The sequence below is a fragment of the Haplochromis burtoni genome, unplaced genomic scaffold (assembly GCF_018398535.1).
Source record: "Haplochromis burtoni strain Fernald_Lab_line unplaced genomic scaffold, NCSU_Asbu1 Contig_143, whole genome shotgun sequence".
NCBI classification, from domain to species: domain Eukaryota; kingdom Metazoa; phylum Chordata; class Actinopteri; order Cichliformes; family Cichlidae; genus Haplochromis; species Haplochromis burtoni.
In genome coordinates this window covers 247,637-265,459 of record NW_024582504.1, presented here as the reverse complement: position 1 = coordinate 265,459, position 17,823 = coordinate 247,637, and the positions used below count along the sequence as shown (strand labels likewise).

At 43.1% G+C, this 17,823-nt stretch overlaps 1 protein-coding gene across 2 annotated transcripts in view; it reads right to left on the bottom strand.

Annotated features, from left to right (window-relative positions):
• Positions 1 to 903: 903 nt before the first annotated feature.
• Positions 904 to 17,823, bottom strand: part of LOC102300945 (mitogen-activated protein kinase kinase kinase 11) — a 51,193-nt gene continuing 34,273 nt past the window's right edge. The window contains exons 6-11 of one of the 2 annotated variants that reach the window (XR_316354.3): positions 17,408 to 17,524; positions 14,230 to 14,401; positions 14,027 to 14,139; positions 13,235 to 13,849; positions 7,517 to 8,351; positions 904 to 7,419 (exon numbers count right to left, since the gene is read on the bottom strand). Coding sequence is in view for 1 of the 2 variants with exons in the window: in XM_005931587.3 (XP_005931649.1) it covers positions 7,765 to 8,351; positions 13,235 to 13,849; positions 14,027 to 14,139; positions 14,230 to 14,401; positions 17,408 to 17,524 (1,604 nt within the window). In the remaining variant the exon portion in view is untranslated. Of the gene's footprint in view, positions 8,352 to 13,234; positions 13,850 to 14,026; positions 14,140 to 14,229; positions 14,402 to 17,407; positions 17,525 to 17,823 lie in introns of both variants that reach the window. The other variant, XM_005931587.3, reaches the window with a different exon arrangement.

Below are 17,823 nucleotides of genomic sequence, written 5' to 3'. Positions count from 1 at the left end.
TGTGTCCCTGACCATCTTGAGAATGAAATAGTTTTAATCCAGTGTGTAAAAAGATGGCCATTTATAAATATCCACATTAACCCCTATATATAAATTTTGTCAATGTCCTCAGCTGGCTGGCAGGAAACTGTCAGAATGCAAAGTCTTTTTCACAGTACTGTGAAGCTGTGAGTGGGAGAGATTTGACCACTGAGTCATGGGGATTTGTACCATCCAAACCGTTTCAAATTGCCTCTCTGGATCGTTTAGAGTTCAGCCATTTAAGCCCAACCATGAGCACCTGAAAGAGACCACCTACTGTTAAATACCCTCGAGCCTTAGTAAAAGACTTTACCGTCTTATATCTGTCTAAGGAGACGTTAATCAGGTTAAGCCTCGCCAGTTTAGTCACCTATATATCCGTTAATATTGATTTTTTAAAAATGAAGACGTCTTTGTCACTAAACGTGTCAGTGCTCTGCTAAACCTGCAAACATCCGTGAGCAAACATCAGTTCACTGGAACCGACTCGACCCATCAGTTGATATCACCTCTAGCTAGTGCTCAACTTTAACATTCACGCTAATGCGCATCTTAAAATGATTTATGCTTAGCTGTCCTTAATGAATGCATGATGGGGAAAAGGTGACATTTAAGGTGACAGAAGCATAATTTACAGGTTGAGGAAGATCACGAGGTAATTGTGTGTCAATAGCAAGACGGAACAATAATCACAACCGCAGGGCTGTTGTTTGCTGTTGAGTAGAGGGGAGGCATGAGTATGTGGGCCTTGGACTTTATAACCTCATAGATAAAGTCTGTGTTTACTTTCTGCACTGAGCGGCAGCTTTCTCCAGGAGCCATCATTGAGGTCTTGAACGTGAACTGGTCTTTCTTTCATTTCTCCTATTCACTGGCTTTTTGTTGTTACTGAAAAAGGGACAGCAGATGGTGACCTTGGATGCACAGGCTAAAAAGAATTAGGAATAATATTCACAGTTTCAGAGCCTGAGCATTAGCTTACACACCTGGCGGCGCCTGTCACAGACACAGCTTTTGTTCCCATCCCTATTGGGATGTGCCACACCAGTACAGTCGATGAAAGGTCATATTTGATCATTCTGTCTCGGCCTATTAAGGCCAAACAAAGGCCCGGGCAGGTGTTTCGATTTAATACGAGCCAGATCGAGCAATAATGCGTGTCTGTCGCTGACAGCTAGCTGGGGGACAACTAAACAAGGGTGAAAACCAGGCATATTTGTAACATCCACTTAATTGAACACAAACAAGCAAAAGCAGCAAAGGTAAATGGAGTGAAAGCCGCTGAAATGGCAGGCCATCTATTTTGTTGTTTCAGAATGTGCTCTACTGACCTGCCAAGGTAAAATTTCATCAATAAAGCAAATACAACACACGTTCAGCCTTAGTTTTTTTCCATCCGGCCTTATTGAACCATTCTCCAATTTGCCTGGTAACCATGAAGGAGAGAAAACATACTTTAACCGCAGCTGCAGCAATTCTTCACTGGACTTCCTGACTTTCTTCAAGTCGAACAGTGTTCCCTGCCACTGTACGTAATCATTTCAATTCAAGCCTTCAGACTGTTAAATGAGTTTCTTTTTCATGCCAGAAAACAAAACAAAACAAAGCTCCCATATTCCCCATTTAGCTTTCTTACTTTAACTAGAACAAAGTGCATTAATAACACTCAGCATTTCCCTCACTGTCACACACTAGTCATAAAAAGACAAAAGGAAGGAACACAAGTAAAGACAATATCAGTTAATATGTCCTAAAGAGTGACCAAAAAAGAGAGTTTATTCTGCAGACTGCTTGGGTGATTTGCTTCATGCCAAAGGTTAGCGTTAGCTATTAGCTACTGACGGCTAAATAGGCTGCTATTTAGTTTGTTTAACCATCTGTGTTATCAGGCTCCACCTAGCTGAGCTCACAGTCTTATCAAAATGAAGACTGAGCAGATAAAACTATTGAAAATTAAAAAGTAAAATAACTTACATTCAGAAATTAATCATTTCAGCAGCTGAATGTTTTTGTTTTGTTGGCAGCTTTTTGTTTTTTCCGAGCTGAGCAGGAGCAACAAACACAAAAAAGCACTTTTATTTCTTTTCAAACTCGAGTTTAATCACTTCTGTCATTTCTGCAATATGTTAAGGTTTGCCAGATCATTTTATCAAGTGCTTTTTAGTGGTTTTACGTTTTTACTTTATAACCTCTTGCACAATATATTTGACTATAACTAATTTAGGGATTTTCTGGTTTCCTAATTTTGCCTTAAAGATGACAAATATAGCAGGTTCATAAGCACCTGGCACTATTATTTATAAAGCTATTACAGGTGTCTCGGTCTCCCTGAATAGCATTAGTCCCATGGAAGTCTTTGCATGATTACTGCTACAGCTGAATCAATGGTTTAATCAAGGTAAATCAGATAATAAGTATGCATGTAAACACATCTGCTGCTCACAAAGCAGCCAAATTAAACCTGTGAGTGCAAGTGTAACCTGAACAAACACAAAAACAGCACATTCTACTGTTCCTCTTTCACAAAGGGTTTTGTTTTCTTTTTTTAATCTGGTTAATGGCTCTGATTTTTCACCTTTAAAATTTTAAAACAACACCACCACTCACAGGTGGCCTCTTGGCTTGATGAGGGTCAGGGCCTTAGGGGTTCTCCACGGTGCCATCTCATTAGATTTCATTCATGTAATAGCCAGTTGCCATTCAATGATTAGGGGTAATGGTCTGAGCTTGAACTCTGAATGAAGATCATAGACTCTCGTCTGCTCGCTGCCACCGAGCGGCTCAAAGCAGCTCACTGGTGGCCAGATATAGGGCTCGCCTTTAGAGATTTCAGTTCCTTTCTCCCTGTCAGTTTGTACTCGGGGCAGTGATTTGCAATGACGGATGGGGCGATGCCTGAAAGCGCAGAGCATCACAATCAACTCATCAAGACTTTAGTATTGGAGTGCTGGCTGTCAGCTCCTGCAGATAAATGGCAGCTCTGGTTTCTAAATCTGACAGCCAAAACCGAGAATCGGATGTCTTTGTCCACAAAAGGCTTCCTAAAATGTGTCCCTTTTATCCCCTCAGCGAGCTGACTGTACATCTTTCAGATTACACATTACGAACTGAAGTAGGAGTATTTTGTCTATGAATAACAATCCAATTGCAGCCTAAATAATTCATTACCAGAAAGGCTTCTAACCACCTCGAGAAATTACGAGCAGGAGTAAAAACATTGTGTCCCAGGTAATAATGTAATCATTTGTGTAAAGCACTGCAGTTATTGAAAATAATATTTTATGTCACTGTACACACACACACACACACTTGATGGAGAAGGCCAAATTGTTCTTGTCATCATCGGGGCTGAGAGAAAATTAAAGTCTGGCTCCCAGACAACGTGCAGACATGACGTGACTGGCAGGTTGAAGTGGATACTTCACACACGGACAATTTATGACAGAAATAACCTGCCAGACGTTTCAATCATCTCGATTTCCTTCATGTTTTTCTTTTTTTTTATACTGCGGGGGCTCGCAGAGCATCTGTTGACAATAACAGCTACCCAAGTGTAATGACTATCAGAAGATAGCTGTCGTGACTTTGCGTGTCGACGTGAACAGACAAGGCAATAACTCGTCACTTGTCATGTCTTTAAAATGTCGGTGGGGAGGACAAGAGAGCGGAGAAAGGTGGGGAACGCTGCCGAAGGATAAACTATTTTCTATACTCATGTCCACGTCCAGGTGGTGGCAGGTGAGTTGTTCAATTGGAGAACAGGTTGACATCACGACAAGCACGCTGTCAAACACTGCTTGGGTAAACATGTCAGATTTGGAATGGTGGCGGTCTGTATGTAATCGCTTTTACTCGAGTGTTCACTGCAGTGGAACTTTGTAACCCTCCAGGTACATACCAACTACACAGTCATCTACATGACAAACTGCAGCCTCGTTAAAATCAGGCTCAAGGATTTAAAAGAAGCCTTTGTCACCTTGTCTAACAGCACTCGTATCCTTCTTAACAGATTCATAATCCAATGGGTTGGTAAGACTATTTTCTTTTTATTTCCTAATCAGACAATTTGACATTTACGCCCACTTTCCGCAGCAGTTGCCAGATGTGCGGAGGCGTGACAGTAGACAGCGTTCTGAACTAGGTCTTATTTCCCTTTTTCCTTTTTTAAAATTCCTGATATGACTACCTCCATCTAATTTCAAATCGCAGAAGAGTTAAAATGTGCACTTGTGCATTTTGCCACATCTCTGTGACAGGAGGCTGTTCACTCAATCTAAAAAATCTGCTATCAAATATAGTATAGAAGACACCCACACGTTAGCAGCTAGCTCATTCAAAGAATTAAAAATGAGATCTTTACAAGCTGGCTATAGCTGGTATACACAGTAGAGAACACACGTACACGTTATTGGGCCAAAGAAGAAGACAATACACCTTTCAATTTCAAACCATAATGCCTTGGTAAAATGAGCACTCTCCTGCAAATGGACTCTGTCCTAGAACAAATGCCATCTCTTCTAGCTGCATAGAAACCTGGCTGTGACTGAACTGAACGCTCTGCTGTCAGGACAAAACTGCCCGCAAGAAAAACTTTCCAGATACGAAAGCAGTGAAGGCAGAACAAAATGAAAGGAGCAGAACTATCTCCCAAATCACCTCAGGGGTTAAGATGCAAAAAATAAAAAATTGAGCTTTGACAGCGAAGATGAAGTCCGGTCAGGAGCTGTAGCCAGTGGCAACAGAGAGACAAAGAAATGGAAGACAGAAAAGGCGGCTCAACCTGTCGTTGAAACTTTATGCATGTGATAGTGCGCAGCTTAAATCTACACATAAGCCGGAGCGGGGCGCAACTCGATATGCGGGGCATTTTTCTAATGTCGGGGCAAATTAATTAACCAAATATCTCAGCGCTTTGTTATGCTCCCTGCTCTTATCGAGAGGCTAATTATCACTATCAGCTTCCTCTGTACGTCAGTGGGATTATTAGGCTAATCACAAAGCTTTTCCCTTTGGAGACAAGGTTTTCACTCTTCGACAGAACAAAGCTGTTATTGTCCTCCAATGACACGGTGACAGCGATGGAGCGAATCAGCATTTGTACTTGAAATGTTAGAGTAAAGCCATCGTTAACAGGCTCAGAGTTTGTGCTAGGTAGGTGGGTCTCTCAGGTGCTTCACCTGCACTGGTTTAGTTACGTTGAACCAGTGCTTGAGCTGACTGTCAATTTAAAAAAAGCAAAAACACACCCTCAAAAGCTGTTGTGCATTGGTAGTCTGGAGTTATTTTGTTGCTGCAATTTTCCCACAACCTGTCTCACACCACTACATTCCTCGGGATGATTTTAGAAAATAAACTAATCCCTGAGAAAGTGTGAACATGTTACATTTAGCATGTACACTTATATACCACAACATTAAAACCACCTAATACTGGGTAGTGCTTCCGATTGCTTTCAAGAGTGCATGCAGAAACATGCACGTTTGCATGCGCTGGGAAGTTAGCAGTGGATCGTTTGGGGCTGGTGGGTTGTTCAGGATTGTTGCGGTCCATTTTGCTAACGTGGGTTTTGATCCGAGTTTGAAGACCAAATCAGAGCCTTAGATTTTTGAGAAGAGGGTTCTTGGTCTGAAACAATGCTAAGGCAGGTGATACGTGTCAAAAAAATCCACACATTTTACAGCAGAAAATAGCAATTTAAAAATATTGTCAGTCTTATTCACTTTCCCCCTCTGAGGCTTTAATGTTGTGGCTGATAGGTGTAGAATGTAATGTAATGATAATGAACCATAAGAAAGTTATTGCTGTAGTGCATTCTGGTGTGCTGAGGCTAAAAACATGATGTTGCCACATCTGTACAGTGAGGTTCTCCCTGTATTCCTGTTATTTTTTTTTTTGTTATTTTTTTTTTTACCAAAACAAAAACCATTAAATTGGAGGGACGCTGCTGTTCTCACAACGCTAAAAACATCTGCTGAGCCAGGGAATACTGGACATTGCCGATCAAGAAACTTTAGCAGACATTCTGGAGAGTTAGATGAGAACATCAGTAGCACTTTCATTTCAGTGTGGAATCCATGAAGCCAGGTAAACTAAGCAAAAACAAAATTGCTCCTGTCAAAGGTAACAAGTCCATCTAGAACTTTAAGTGTCAATCAGCATTAAATTCGACTGGAAAAGCACCAAGTTGTGATTTTTATAGGTGCTTTCGTGGGTAACATTTTCTTGGCTATGAGCACTGACTTCTTAAGTCATCAGCTGGTAGGTTAGCAACCACTGAGTGACCAGACGTCACTGCAGAGGGATAAAACAGAAAATGCTTTTTGTGTGGCCTTCACAGATCTCTGGAATGTTTTCCTTGGACTAACTTTTCCATATTGTTCCATGTTAAGCAATCTGCTTTGCGAATGAATGATAATAAGAATGGTTTCAATCTTCACATGTAACTCTCTAGGGAGGGGGGAAAATGAAGCATCTGGCTCATATTTACTCAGACATTAAAATTTGGTACATGAAGAAACTCAGAATCATGGGTTGTGAGACTGATAACGCCTACAAATTAAGCAGACTTTTTTTGTAAAGTACTTTAAAACACTTTTAAAGTACTTTGTTGAACCTCTTATAGGTGGCGGTGATTAGACAGTATTTCTAACAAAATCTGAGAACCATATGTTCAAATACTCTGTGTGATTGTGTCAGTTTGCTCTGTGTTGTTCTGTTCTGGCACTTTGAGGAGGTAAAAACAATGCATTTGCAAACAGCCTTCGTCGACTTACACAGTCACAGCGGCATTCTTTGGCATATGACGGGAATGCGGAGGGCACCCCTGTCTTGTTTCCTGTGCTGTGTCGCCTGCCAGCCTGAATGAATCTGCCAATTCCTGGCATTTCCCACAGAATGTGACTGGAATGTTATCTGCTTCCAAGTGGAATGCCTGGGTCACGGTTTCATCTCGGATTTCTTGAGCGACCTAGTATCCAATCAGAGTGCTTTCTCCCATAATGCAACACGCAGACGCAGTTTAAAAAAAAAAAAACAGTAAGCTTTCCTTGAACAATGAGTCTAGACATACATGCAGACGATATTTTTCTTGCACTGCAATGCTAAGCTGATTTGCAAATTTAAGCCAGATTCGTAGCATCTTCCCTACGCACCAGATTAACCATTCAAAGAGCCTTGAAAAGATATATATTAAAAACACTTCACGAAATAAGGCACTCCAATTTTCCATTGTCCTGAAGGCGTTCAGTCTGCAGAGAGGTAGAGGCAGATGAAGCTGTGCAAGTCGCCTTATCCACCTCTGCATTGTCACAATGCTTCAAAGGTAAGGGGAGATGAAAGCAGTTGATATGAGCAGTCTGATAGAATCTGAAGATGGGGCTAGTGATCTGTATCCTGCTCCTTCAAAGGGATAGAGAAACAGAGGAAAAAAGAGAGAGAATGAAATGGGCACCAGCTATTGGTTCACAGGCAGCTATCCCACAATTCATTGTACCACCTTTCACTGGCTTTCTGGTTTCCAAAGCAGCAGGCTGGTGTATAAATAAGACCTGTGATGATTGGTGCTCCCAAAGGGGAAAACCTCCCTTGGTAGGTTGAGTCATGAGTGTGCATGTTTTTTTATAACATCCGAATCCTTGTTCCGAAGTAGGACATAGTAGTGGAAACGGTCCTGGACTGTGCTCCTGCAATCAATTCCAGGCTCATATCATTGAGAATAAACCCCTTGTTGGGGCAAGGCTGGATTCAGAACCTGTCGTCTTTGAGTTGCGTCGGGGACTTGAATGGCTTGAGCCCCAGTATCCTGCGGGGGTGAGCCCTCTCTTTGGTGCCATCCAGAGGCTTGTTGCAGGCCCCGCAGCCAAAGTCAATAAGGGCCGAGTCAGCTGAGTTAATGGGTGCTATACGGAAGGAGGGCAGCGTGGGAGAGCCGTTGGCAGAACATGGGGCAGAACGCGATGTGGGAAAGGGAGCTGAGAAGGGGTCAAAGGGTGAGGCACCATCCGAACCACTTGACGGATCAGCCTTGAGGGCAAAGGGGTCGCAGTCAGGAGAGGGGAAAGGGTCACAGTTGGTGAAGGGGTTGGTGGGTGACGGCTGATAGCTCAGTAAGTTGCTTTCTGAGCGGTGTGGGCTGCGCCCACCACCCGAGTTTCCACCACCTGCTGAGATAAAGCTCCAAGGGTCGATGCGGGGGCGGATGGGAGATGGGCGGGGCCGAGGAATGACGCTGACCTCCAGGCGGCGTGTTTTGGGGCTCCAGAGCGCAGGGTTGGGGTGGAGAGCCTTGTCATCAAAGTCCTGTGTGTCTTGGCACAAAGGCAGGTCTAAAACTGAAAAGCACATAAAAGGAAAGAAAAACATTAACGAGGCACTGAAAGACAGTATCTGTCCGAAAAACACTGGAAACATTTCAAAACACTGTTTTTTGTCAAGTATATGTAAGGTGAATATAATGTGGTGGGGTGTGCAATTTCAACTGTTTGCAACTGGAGTACAACATTTTGACAAGGTGCTAAAAATTCCAAGTGCACAGCAAGCTGCTGGGTGACGATTCCTCGCTGAGCGCCTGACACTTTTTCAAGTCATTCAGAGTTCATAAGCAGTCAGTACAACACTGTGCTCATTACTGTCCCAGTGGACCCCAACCAACAACACACTTCCTTCACTGTTTGTACAAGTGCTGAACAACAAGTGAGCAGAAGTTAATGCTTGGAGGAACATTTTGTTCACTGTAGGTCTACCAGTTAAGAAACAATCAGTAGCAAGACCCACTTCAAGAAGGATTTTGACATTACCTCTGTGGATACTCAGTATCGTAGCAACCAGTGTCCCAACTGAAAAAAATAATGTTGCAAATCTCTCTGAAAGCTCGGATTTTTCAGAAGAGATGGCAAAACTAAAAACCTTTTGGACCCCGTTGGACACAGGCCCTAACTTAAGATGACCCTGCTGACATCATGAGCGTTAGTGAATTGAGGAAGTTGCCATTTCCTCATGCGGAGCTGTACTCTCCTGAATGGCTTAACCTTTTCACAAATACACAATATGAGAAAAAGGCTTCATATTCAACATATTAAACATCTTCATCATTTTGTCTTCAACTGTCTTGGTAGAAAAGTTTAATTGTTAATCTGCAAATGACTCTCAGAGTACTGCAGAACTGCCCCAGTGCGCTCTCAAACACTCCTCTCCAACCAAACTCTGCCAAACAGTGTGTGATGAAAGTGATCCAAGCAGTAATATGAAATCGGTACATTACTGTTCCAAGAAGAAATGGAACAATTACCAGCACAGAATGCTGATGCAATTAGTTTAAATTAAGTATAACATAGTACAATGTAGCTCTTTGACAAAGCAGCAACAATGGCAAGCAGAGAGTGTAAATTAGTACCGACAGGAACATTAAACTCAGTATAAATCAGTCTGAATGAACATTTACCAGTTCCAAATGTGATGTGTCTGCCAAATGGCATTATTTACATCAACAGCAACTCTCCAAGGCTGCTAAGCTATTCAGCTGACAAGAAAAGAGCAATCAAGAGTCACATGAGAGCAGGAACAAAAGTAAAGAAAAAAGCAGAGGAAGGAATCCTCTGAATTTGTCTCTTTCACATGCACATTCTCCGCCAATAACCTTGTGGCAGTGTGTCTATGCATCTGAGCCTGAGTCATTACAGCCAATAAACATAATAAGATGTTTAGCTAAAACACTCGCTGTTTAATTATGTGTGGCTTTTTAGCCGGATATAACGGGCGCACATGTTTCGGGAGATCATGGCTGTTAGCAACGGAGCAGGCGAGGCTCGTCTGCTCAGTACCTGCGGGCAGAGCTGGGGAAAAAAACCTCTCTGTGGAGAATCCAAGGCTTTGTGACTCAATCGGACCATATATAGAGTGTGAAATGTTACCCAGGGGCACTCTTAAAGCCTTCCTGAAGCCCACTCGCTCACAGAACAACCAATGCTCATGCCTCCGTCATTACAGATCTGAAGTGTGTCAATGTGTTTCTAATGCATATTAGCCTTCGGAGGGATAAAACGTGACTATACTGTAAAATTAAAACGCTGATTAAACACAAAGAATTCATTTAAACACAAACCACGACACGTTTCATAATGAAGGATACTAATGCTAACTACCGGCACTACTGGCCAAGCCTGAGAAGCGATGCTGAACTTCAGCCAAATTCCCAATCTACCCGAGCCAGTGAGGTCAAGAATAGATTAGTGGGAACTTTGAATGTGCTGCGACCTCAGCTGTGATGCCTCATGTTTCCCATTCATCTAAAGAAAACTGTCTGTCTTGGGCAACAAGAGAGGACTGGACGGTAGCTTTGCTTCGCAAGTATTAGCAGTGAAGGATGAAGGGCCAGCTGTTACCTGAGATATGCAAATAGGCAGAAGAAAAAGCTTTGATGTAAATGAAAAAGCTCATACAGCACTGAAGCCTCTGTTGTGCCAGAAAGATCTTGCTAAAGAAAAAATAAAAAGGCACAATATTTCTAAGGAACTGTGAGGGAACATTGTAATGCTGAGGCGGTACATTATTCAAGGCAAAGGCTGGATCAGAATTGCAGGGTGTCCTGTAGACACACTCTGAGGAATGCAGATGAATTATACAGCTAAATTAAAACAACAAACAAATTATTTTACCAATCTGGAGACGACACTGCTTTAAAAACTGCACTTTTATCAAGCAAAAATATGTACAAGACGCAATTTGCTTCCTACATGACCCATAATGAAGCTTTAACGTAAGGTCAATATGGGAGTAATCACATAATGTGTTCGGCTACTTTTCTGTTTACATGTCTAACACTTTCCCACACTGTCCATCTGATTACTGACATCATTACTCGAGTCCGATCATCTTCTCGCCTGCCTTCTTGGAACCAATCAGCCTGGTTTAAATCTGTGCTCTTGGTCATCCTCCCTTTCAGACTGTCTCCTCCCCATCTCCACCTCAGAAACCTCGGCCAGAGCTCTGCTTAAGCCTCAGTCTTCATCTTCACCACCATCAGTGTCTAGACTCCGGGGGGTCCTGTCCTAAATCCTATCACTCCTGGGATTCTATTCTGCCATGATGGGTCATCAGAGTCTAATTGCCAAATAATTAATTTCTCTCTCCCAATAAATTACGTTCAGTTCTTCCAAGTTATCTCTTCTTATTGAAAAGCAACTTAAAGAAGACCAATTATGCTTTTCTGTATTTTCTGAATATGTATAACATTATGACTAGGGATGGGTACCGATTTCACTGTAGTAATCAGACCAAAAAGCTTTATTTATGCTTTATTTCTGTGCTTTATTTTCCTGAGATGTCATACACTTTGAATTCTAGCCAATCATTTTACCTTTCCAAGGATAGTAGGCGGGCCCAGGTACGTACGCTCTTTTAGAACAGAGCTACAGATTAAAAATGCCCAAGGCGAAGCGATCAATGTCTGGCTGTACTTCACAGCAAAAGATGCAAACTCAGCAGCCTGCAACAAGTGCTTTAAGGTGATACTGTGCAAAGGATCTCCTCGAATCTGATGAAACACCTGGTGACGCATAGCGTTTCTTTAAAAGCCGAGAAATGCACCGCATTTGATAGCTTGCTGCGAGACCTCACACCGAGCACATCTACTGCGGGTGTGGTGCCTGTTATCGGACCCGGAGTTAGCAACATCCCCCAAAACCCGAAGAGGAGAGTCCTGGCCCCTAGCCCTGCCAGTGTAGCAGAAATGATGACGGATGATGATGGCAGCAGCAGCCGTTCTTCTCTGCGTGAGTAGCTTAATGTTGTTTGTGTGTAATTTACGTTGAGTAGGCTAACCACGTTATTACATTAATGCATGTAAGGTGAACTAGCAAACACCGTCGTAGTTACATGCGGCTGTCTTCTTGTTTGATGGCAGATACTCCCTTCACCCTGGCCAAAAAGGCTAAAATGACCAAAGAAAAAGTGGAAAACAGCTGAACATGAGAGGTTTTTGGACAAAGTTTGTGTTTTTTCCATTGTTTAAGCACTGCTTCCAGCCAACAGTGATACCATATATGCCCCATAGCTGCAGAAAAAGCTAACATTGTTATCTTTGTCCTAAAACCTCTCATGTTTAGCTGTTTTGTTTTGTTTTTTTGTAAAAAGTTTGTGTTTTCCATTGTTTAAGCACCGGTTCCAACCAAAGGACGTATCTTGTATCAACAGAAAAGGCTAACTTGGTTATGATTTTGCAGAAAAAAAGAGACTGCTAAAAATAAAAACATAAGAGGTTTTTGGACAAAGTTTGTGTTCTCCATTCTTTTAGCACTGGTTCGAGCACCGTTTAAGCACCGGCACCGTTTCAAAAGTACCGGTTTGGCACCGATATCGGATAAAACCTAAACGATACCCATCCCTAATTATGACCAGTGACAGGTGAAGTGAATAACACGGATTATCTCTTCTTCATGGCAGCTGTTAGTGGGTTGGATATGTTAGAGAGCAAGTGAACATTCTGATTTCAAAGTTAATGTGTCAGAGACAGAAAAGTATGCAAGAGTAAGGATTTGAGCGAGTCTGACAAGCACCAAACTGTAATGGATAGACGACTGAGTCAGAGCATCTTCCAAAACTGCAGCTCTTGTGGGCTGTTCTCAATCTGCGGTGGTCAGTGTCTATGAAAAGTGGTCCAAGGAAGGAACAGCGGTGAACCAGAGACTTGGTTACAAGCAGCCAAGGCTCACTGACACAGATGTGGTCCAATGCAACAGATAAGCTACTGTAGCTCAGATTTCAGAAGAAGTTCATTGTAGATAGAAAGGTGTCAGAATACACAGAGCATCGCAGTTCTTTGCCAATTTTTGAAGCAAAAGGGGACTAATGCAATATTAGACAAGTGGTCCCTTTCTCACCGGCTACTCAAGCCTTTTGTTTTGAAGGCAAGCCAATCAGAAGAAAACAGATAAAAGCAAGGGGGGCTTAAAGGGAGAGGAGCTAAAAGACGGCATACAAAACAAGATAAATATAAATAACATTGATAAATATAATTATATATTAAGTGTCATAAGGACTGTTTTGATCTGTGAATCATACAGCTCTAGTCAAATCAAGAATGCACATAGCAGGTCTCCTTTAATCCAGTTTTTGCTTGTTCATTCTGTACTTTCTGTCTCACAGTAATAAAAAAATCTTCTTTTTTTTTAAACTTTATTTTCTGGTGGTTGCCTGTGTAAAACAAACTCGAACCAACCTAGCTGAGAAGCGTGCAGGCCTTGGCTGGACCTCCTCCTCCTGTCAGCTCTGTGTTCCCAGGAGTCACTGCTCAGCTCCCCGTTACTGGAACTGTAAGTGGGGGTCCACTCTCCTGGGCTGGTCCTGTCGTGCTGCATGGAGGCACTGCTGGGACTCTGCGGACTGTGTGGCGTCCGGTGGCTGCTCCTCTCGCGGGGGTTTGGTGGAGGCGGTGTCAGGGGTAAAGGCTTTAGTTCTTGGTATTGCAGCGCTAAATCCAACAGGGGTCTGGGGAGCGGCTCCGAGGTGGAGAAGGTGATGAGATCGTCCACTACTGGAGGGTCTGAAATGAGGGGCCTAGGATGAGAAATCTCAAGTTCAGAGAGGCTGCGGCCCTCTAAGCAAGGTGGGTGAGTTCGAGGTGGCACTCTTGGGGGAATATCCAGGCAGCGACCAAGTCCTATGGAGGCAAGCAGGGAGCCGCTGCCCAGCAGGGCTCGGTGGGTGCTGTTAATCAGGCCACCGAGAGGCCCCCTCTCAGGCCTTGGAGAGCTAGCTGGGGAAGAACTCCCTTCCTCACTGCCCGAGTCTCCTTGAGACAGAGGAAGCCACGGGCTATCCTTCACCGATGAGCCTGCGGAAAAAGAAAGGTTTTAAAAAGACAAGGAGAGCCCAAAATAGAAGAAGAGGAATACTCAATTTATAATTCATTTAGCTTCGATTCATAATTCACAGTCATGGCAGAGAGAATTAGAAAGGAGGCTAAGTGGAAGATAAGGTGGTAAAGCTGGTGGTGAAGGGCAGTGGATACCATTCTGAGCAGGTGTAGGGGTTGGCGTGACGGGTCGGTACTCCTCAAAGTCATCCTTGGAGTCTCCATTCTCATTGCTGTCTGCCTTCAGGAGCTTAGCTCTCATCGACAAGCTGAAAACAGGAAAGATTTCAACTTAAGCATGGTGATGGTTAAGCATATCAAATCCATACACACAGAAGGAATAAGCAATTCTGCCGTACCTGCTTTCCTGGGGACTAAGGCGCAGGACTTTAGGACTTTTGGGACTTTTGGGGCTCTGTGGCCTCCAATGAGGGCTCAACCTGAGGTCTCCGTTGACTTGTTTATGAGAAGAGGTATCCAGGGAGGGCCGGACTGGGCTGAGACCGAAAGTCCTGCTGTTGTCACTGGGTACTGCAGAGAAGAGGGGAGAGAACACAATCAGTATGAGCTCGTTTATTATCAGCTTAGTTGCGTTCTAATCGGGTGAGTACGATCATCTCTAACACAGTTGACTTTAGAGCTACAATTCATGAAACTTGAAATTGAATGAAAGTTTAAGCTCCAGCGGACTTTAAAACAGATCATGTGACCACAGCCTATACCACAATAACAGCCGAACAGTCACAGGGCAGAAAGTGTGAAAAAAGGTGCCAAAGTTATCTGGGGGGTGAGCTCCAATGCAAACTTCTGATTAAAGCTGGCACTGCACCTGCCAGACACTGGCGGCACACCAGCGGGCTCGTGCTGCTAACACGAAGTGTGTGAACAGCGCGTGAACTTCCAGCCAGCCTGGGCTCTACTGTCACAACACCTCGCAACATATGGACTCCATCACACCCTTCCTAAGGCCTCGAGGATCCTTCTCAGCATGTCAACACCCAACAAGCCAGAAGAGCTATAAGTGGGATGGGCACCACAGTTACATACTGCACATGTCAAGGTGAAAACTTTGAAGCTGTCAGTTTATTCCATTGAGTTGTGGTTCTGTTTTTATCCCCAGTGTTTTGCGCTGCCATTTCATTTCAGCTTCAGAAATGGGAAAAGTAAATATGCTCTCTGATTGGACATGCTGTATTATGTCCTTTGGCCTGTACTGCGGCAGAGGCCTGGCTGATGCACTTTACCGCCCGTCACTCTCCAGCACTATGTTTTCAAAGCAAGCACAGGAGGCAGATGATAGTGCTGGCGTTACAATTTTATAAAGATCACACTGTGGCTCCCCATTCCCAGCCTTTTCCTCTCTGAACTCTTTTCCTTTTTCAGTGTGCCTCTATTAATATCAACATGCTTTCATAGAATATATTTTCTCATCATTTTGTAAAGCTCACAGGTTTTCTCCTCTGCCCCACGCTGATCAAATCTTTCTATTAACAGTGAAAAAAATTAAGAGAAATGCTTCTACTGTTGTTCGGACAGGAAATCTATTTTGTTAACGTATTAAAAAAATACCTCCACACTGATATATTTTTATTTAACAAACAAAAAGGCCAAAAAGGTAAGCCTTCTATGGTTTTTGCACACATTTCTGCAGTGCTTCCAAAGGTCTACGGAGCCTAGATGCAAAAGTAAACGATACATTTCTTTCAACACAAGTTGGTGACATTGTGACACCGAGTTGATAACGGAATATTCAGAAATAGAGGTGGTTTTAGGTGTGAAAGTAAAATTGTGGACATCAGGAACTCATCAGAATAGTGAGCAGCTGCCTTTTAAAAGGACACATCTCTACATATGACCGAAAAGGCTCTTTGCCTTTTTCCAGCTTGGGAGGAAAACACAGGGAATGGCGATCGCAGAGGCAACGACGTCTGCCTCGGGTAGATGTTGGAAGATGAAAATGTTTTATTGTTACAGTATATTTAACCTTTGCTACGTTGCACATTTTAAATGCTTTGGGATTTTAAGAAGCTTCTGAAAGGCGTCAGTGTGATCCTGCCTGGATGCTAATGTAACAACAAACGTTAGCTGGTTACAGGCTACAGGGCTGCTGCAACACAGCCAGCACAATCATCTTTATGCTTTTTCCTTATTAACCTGACTTCTATCAATGTTTTGATTTTGCGCAAACGACAGCGTGGCGGCCATTCCCACGCTCTGTAGCATTTAGATCATCAATTAAAAGTCCAAATTTAGCCTGCTGTACCTCAGGTACTGGAACTGGAAGAAGGAAAAGGACTAATAGAACCAAATCTAATCCTGCCCCCGCAGATAGAAAAAATAAATAAATAAATGATGACAGCAGTATCCATAAGCTGCCAACACACATGACACAGCCAACCTACTGAGATGCTAAAAACACAAACTATTACAATCTCAGAGTTCAAAAACTCTCTAAAAATAAGAGGCAGTTTAATTTTCAACATATCTATTCAGTAAAAACATGGCACAGTGGAATCTAGCTCTGTGGACTAATGCAAATCAATTTGGCAGTTCTCTAGACAAATCAGTACGGGAGGCCCTTGCAATAAATCACTGCTTGCTACCGAGAGGGCAAGCATAAATATCCACTAAACACATTTTAATGACAGGCACACTCATGGCTTAGTGACTGCCATTAAGCAGAGTCATTAGGAAGTAAAGAAAACCAGCCCGCTACTTAATGAATAAATGAAGCTGGCAGATGTTTTAGATTGACTAACCACTTTATAGATAAATGTTTCACTGCAATTTGTGCTTTTATGTTAACCCGCGGTGGTAATTGTTTTGTGAAGTCTCTTTTATTGCCTGTTGCTACACCACAAAATTTCCTTTTGGGTTGTATTAAAACGCCCCGTGACCTGCTGGCTACAATTTCCCTCCGAAGGGAAAAATCTCGGGCGTTTGTCTAAGAAGCCGACAAGCAGGCGAGCAATGTAGATCTCTGCCGCTGCTGCAACCCTTTTCTCCTGGAGCAGTGAATTCCTCCCTGCTTATTTTTAATTCAGTAAACCGCACTGTAGCCACTACATGCATATAAAAACTGTAGACGCTTAAGTGCCTGGAAAACATAGCTGAATAGCTCCCCCCACTGCAGCACTGATGTAACTGCAATCAGCAGGGGAGCAGAGCAGGGCAGCGGCGGAAAAAAAAAAAAAGCTGCTGAGAAGTGCTGAGCTGCTGAAAGGAAGTCAGATAATATTTGGACTGGAACACACTATTGAAAAGGGAAAAGGGTGTGTGTGAGAGAGACAGAGCAGTGAGGGGGAGAGAGAGAAAGGGAGCTGGGGCCCACAGGGAAATGGGAAGACAAAAAGATGAGTGGGTGGTTGAGAGCACATAAAAGGAGTAAATTTGGAAATGGAGACGAGTAATGTCGCAACAGAGTCTGTGTGTGCATGCAAGATGGTGAGAGACGTTATTCTTTTGCTTTTCTCAGCGCGTTGAGAAACGCCTCCACATACACTCGATATATATGTACGTAAAAACGACTGCACTCACACTGGATAGCGCGGAACCGCGGTCCAAAGGAAGGTGAGGAGCCCGAACCCAAATCGGGAGAGTTCCGCCTTTTCTCCAGGCCTGGGGATGCCTGCACCGTAATTTTATGTATGAAATCTGAAAGACACACAACAGGATGTAAGACATTCATAAAGTCAAGAAATGTCAGCTGTTTTTGAGGTTGCAACATTTTTTTAGCTTCCTTATTTCTCTAAAGAAGCCAAGAGTTTGCTTTTGTAGAAATCGAGTGTTACACAAATTGTGATAGCAGTATTTCATTACATATCTATAAAACGCAGGAACTGAAGCAGACTTTAGCTGTCACACCTTCCACAGCCGATTTGTGCACTAATATGAGCCCCAACATGGCATTTCCCCCACGTTCTTTCAAATGCAATTGTATTTATCCTAGTACT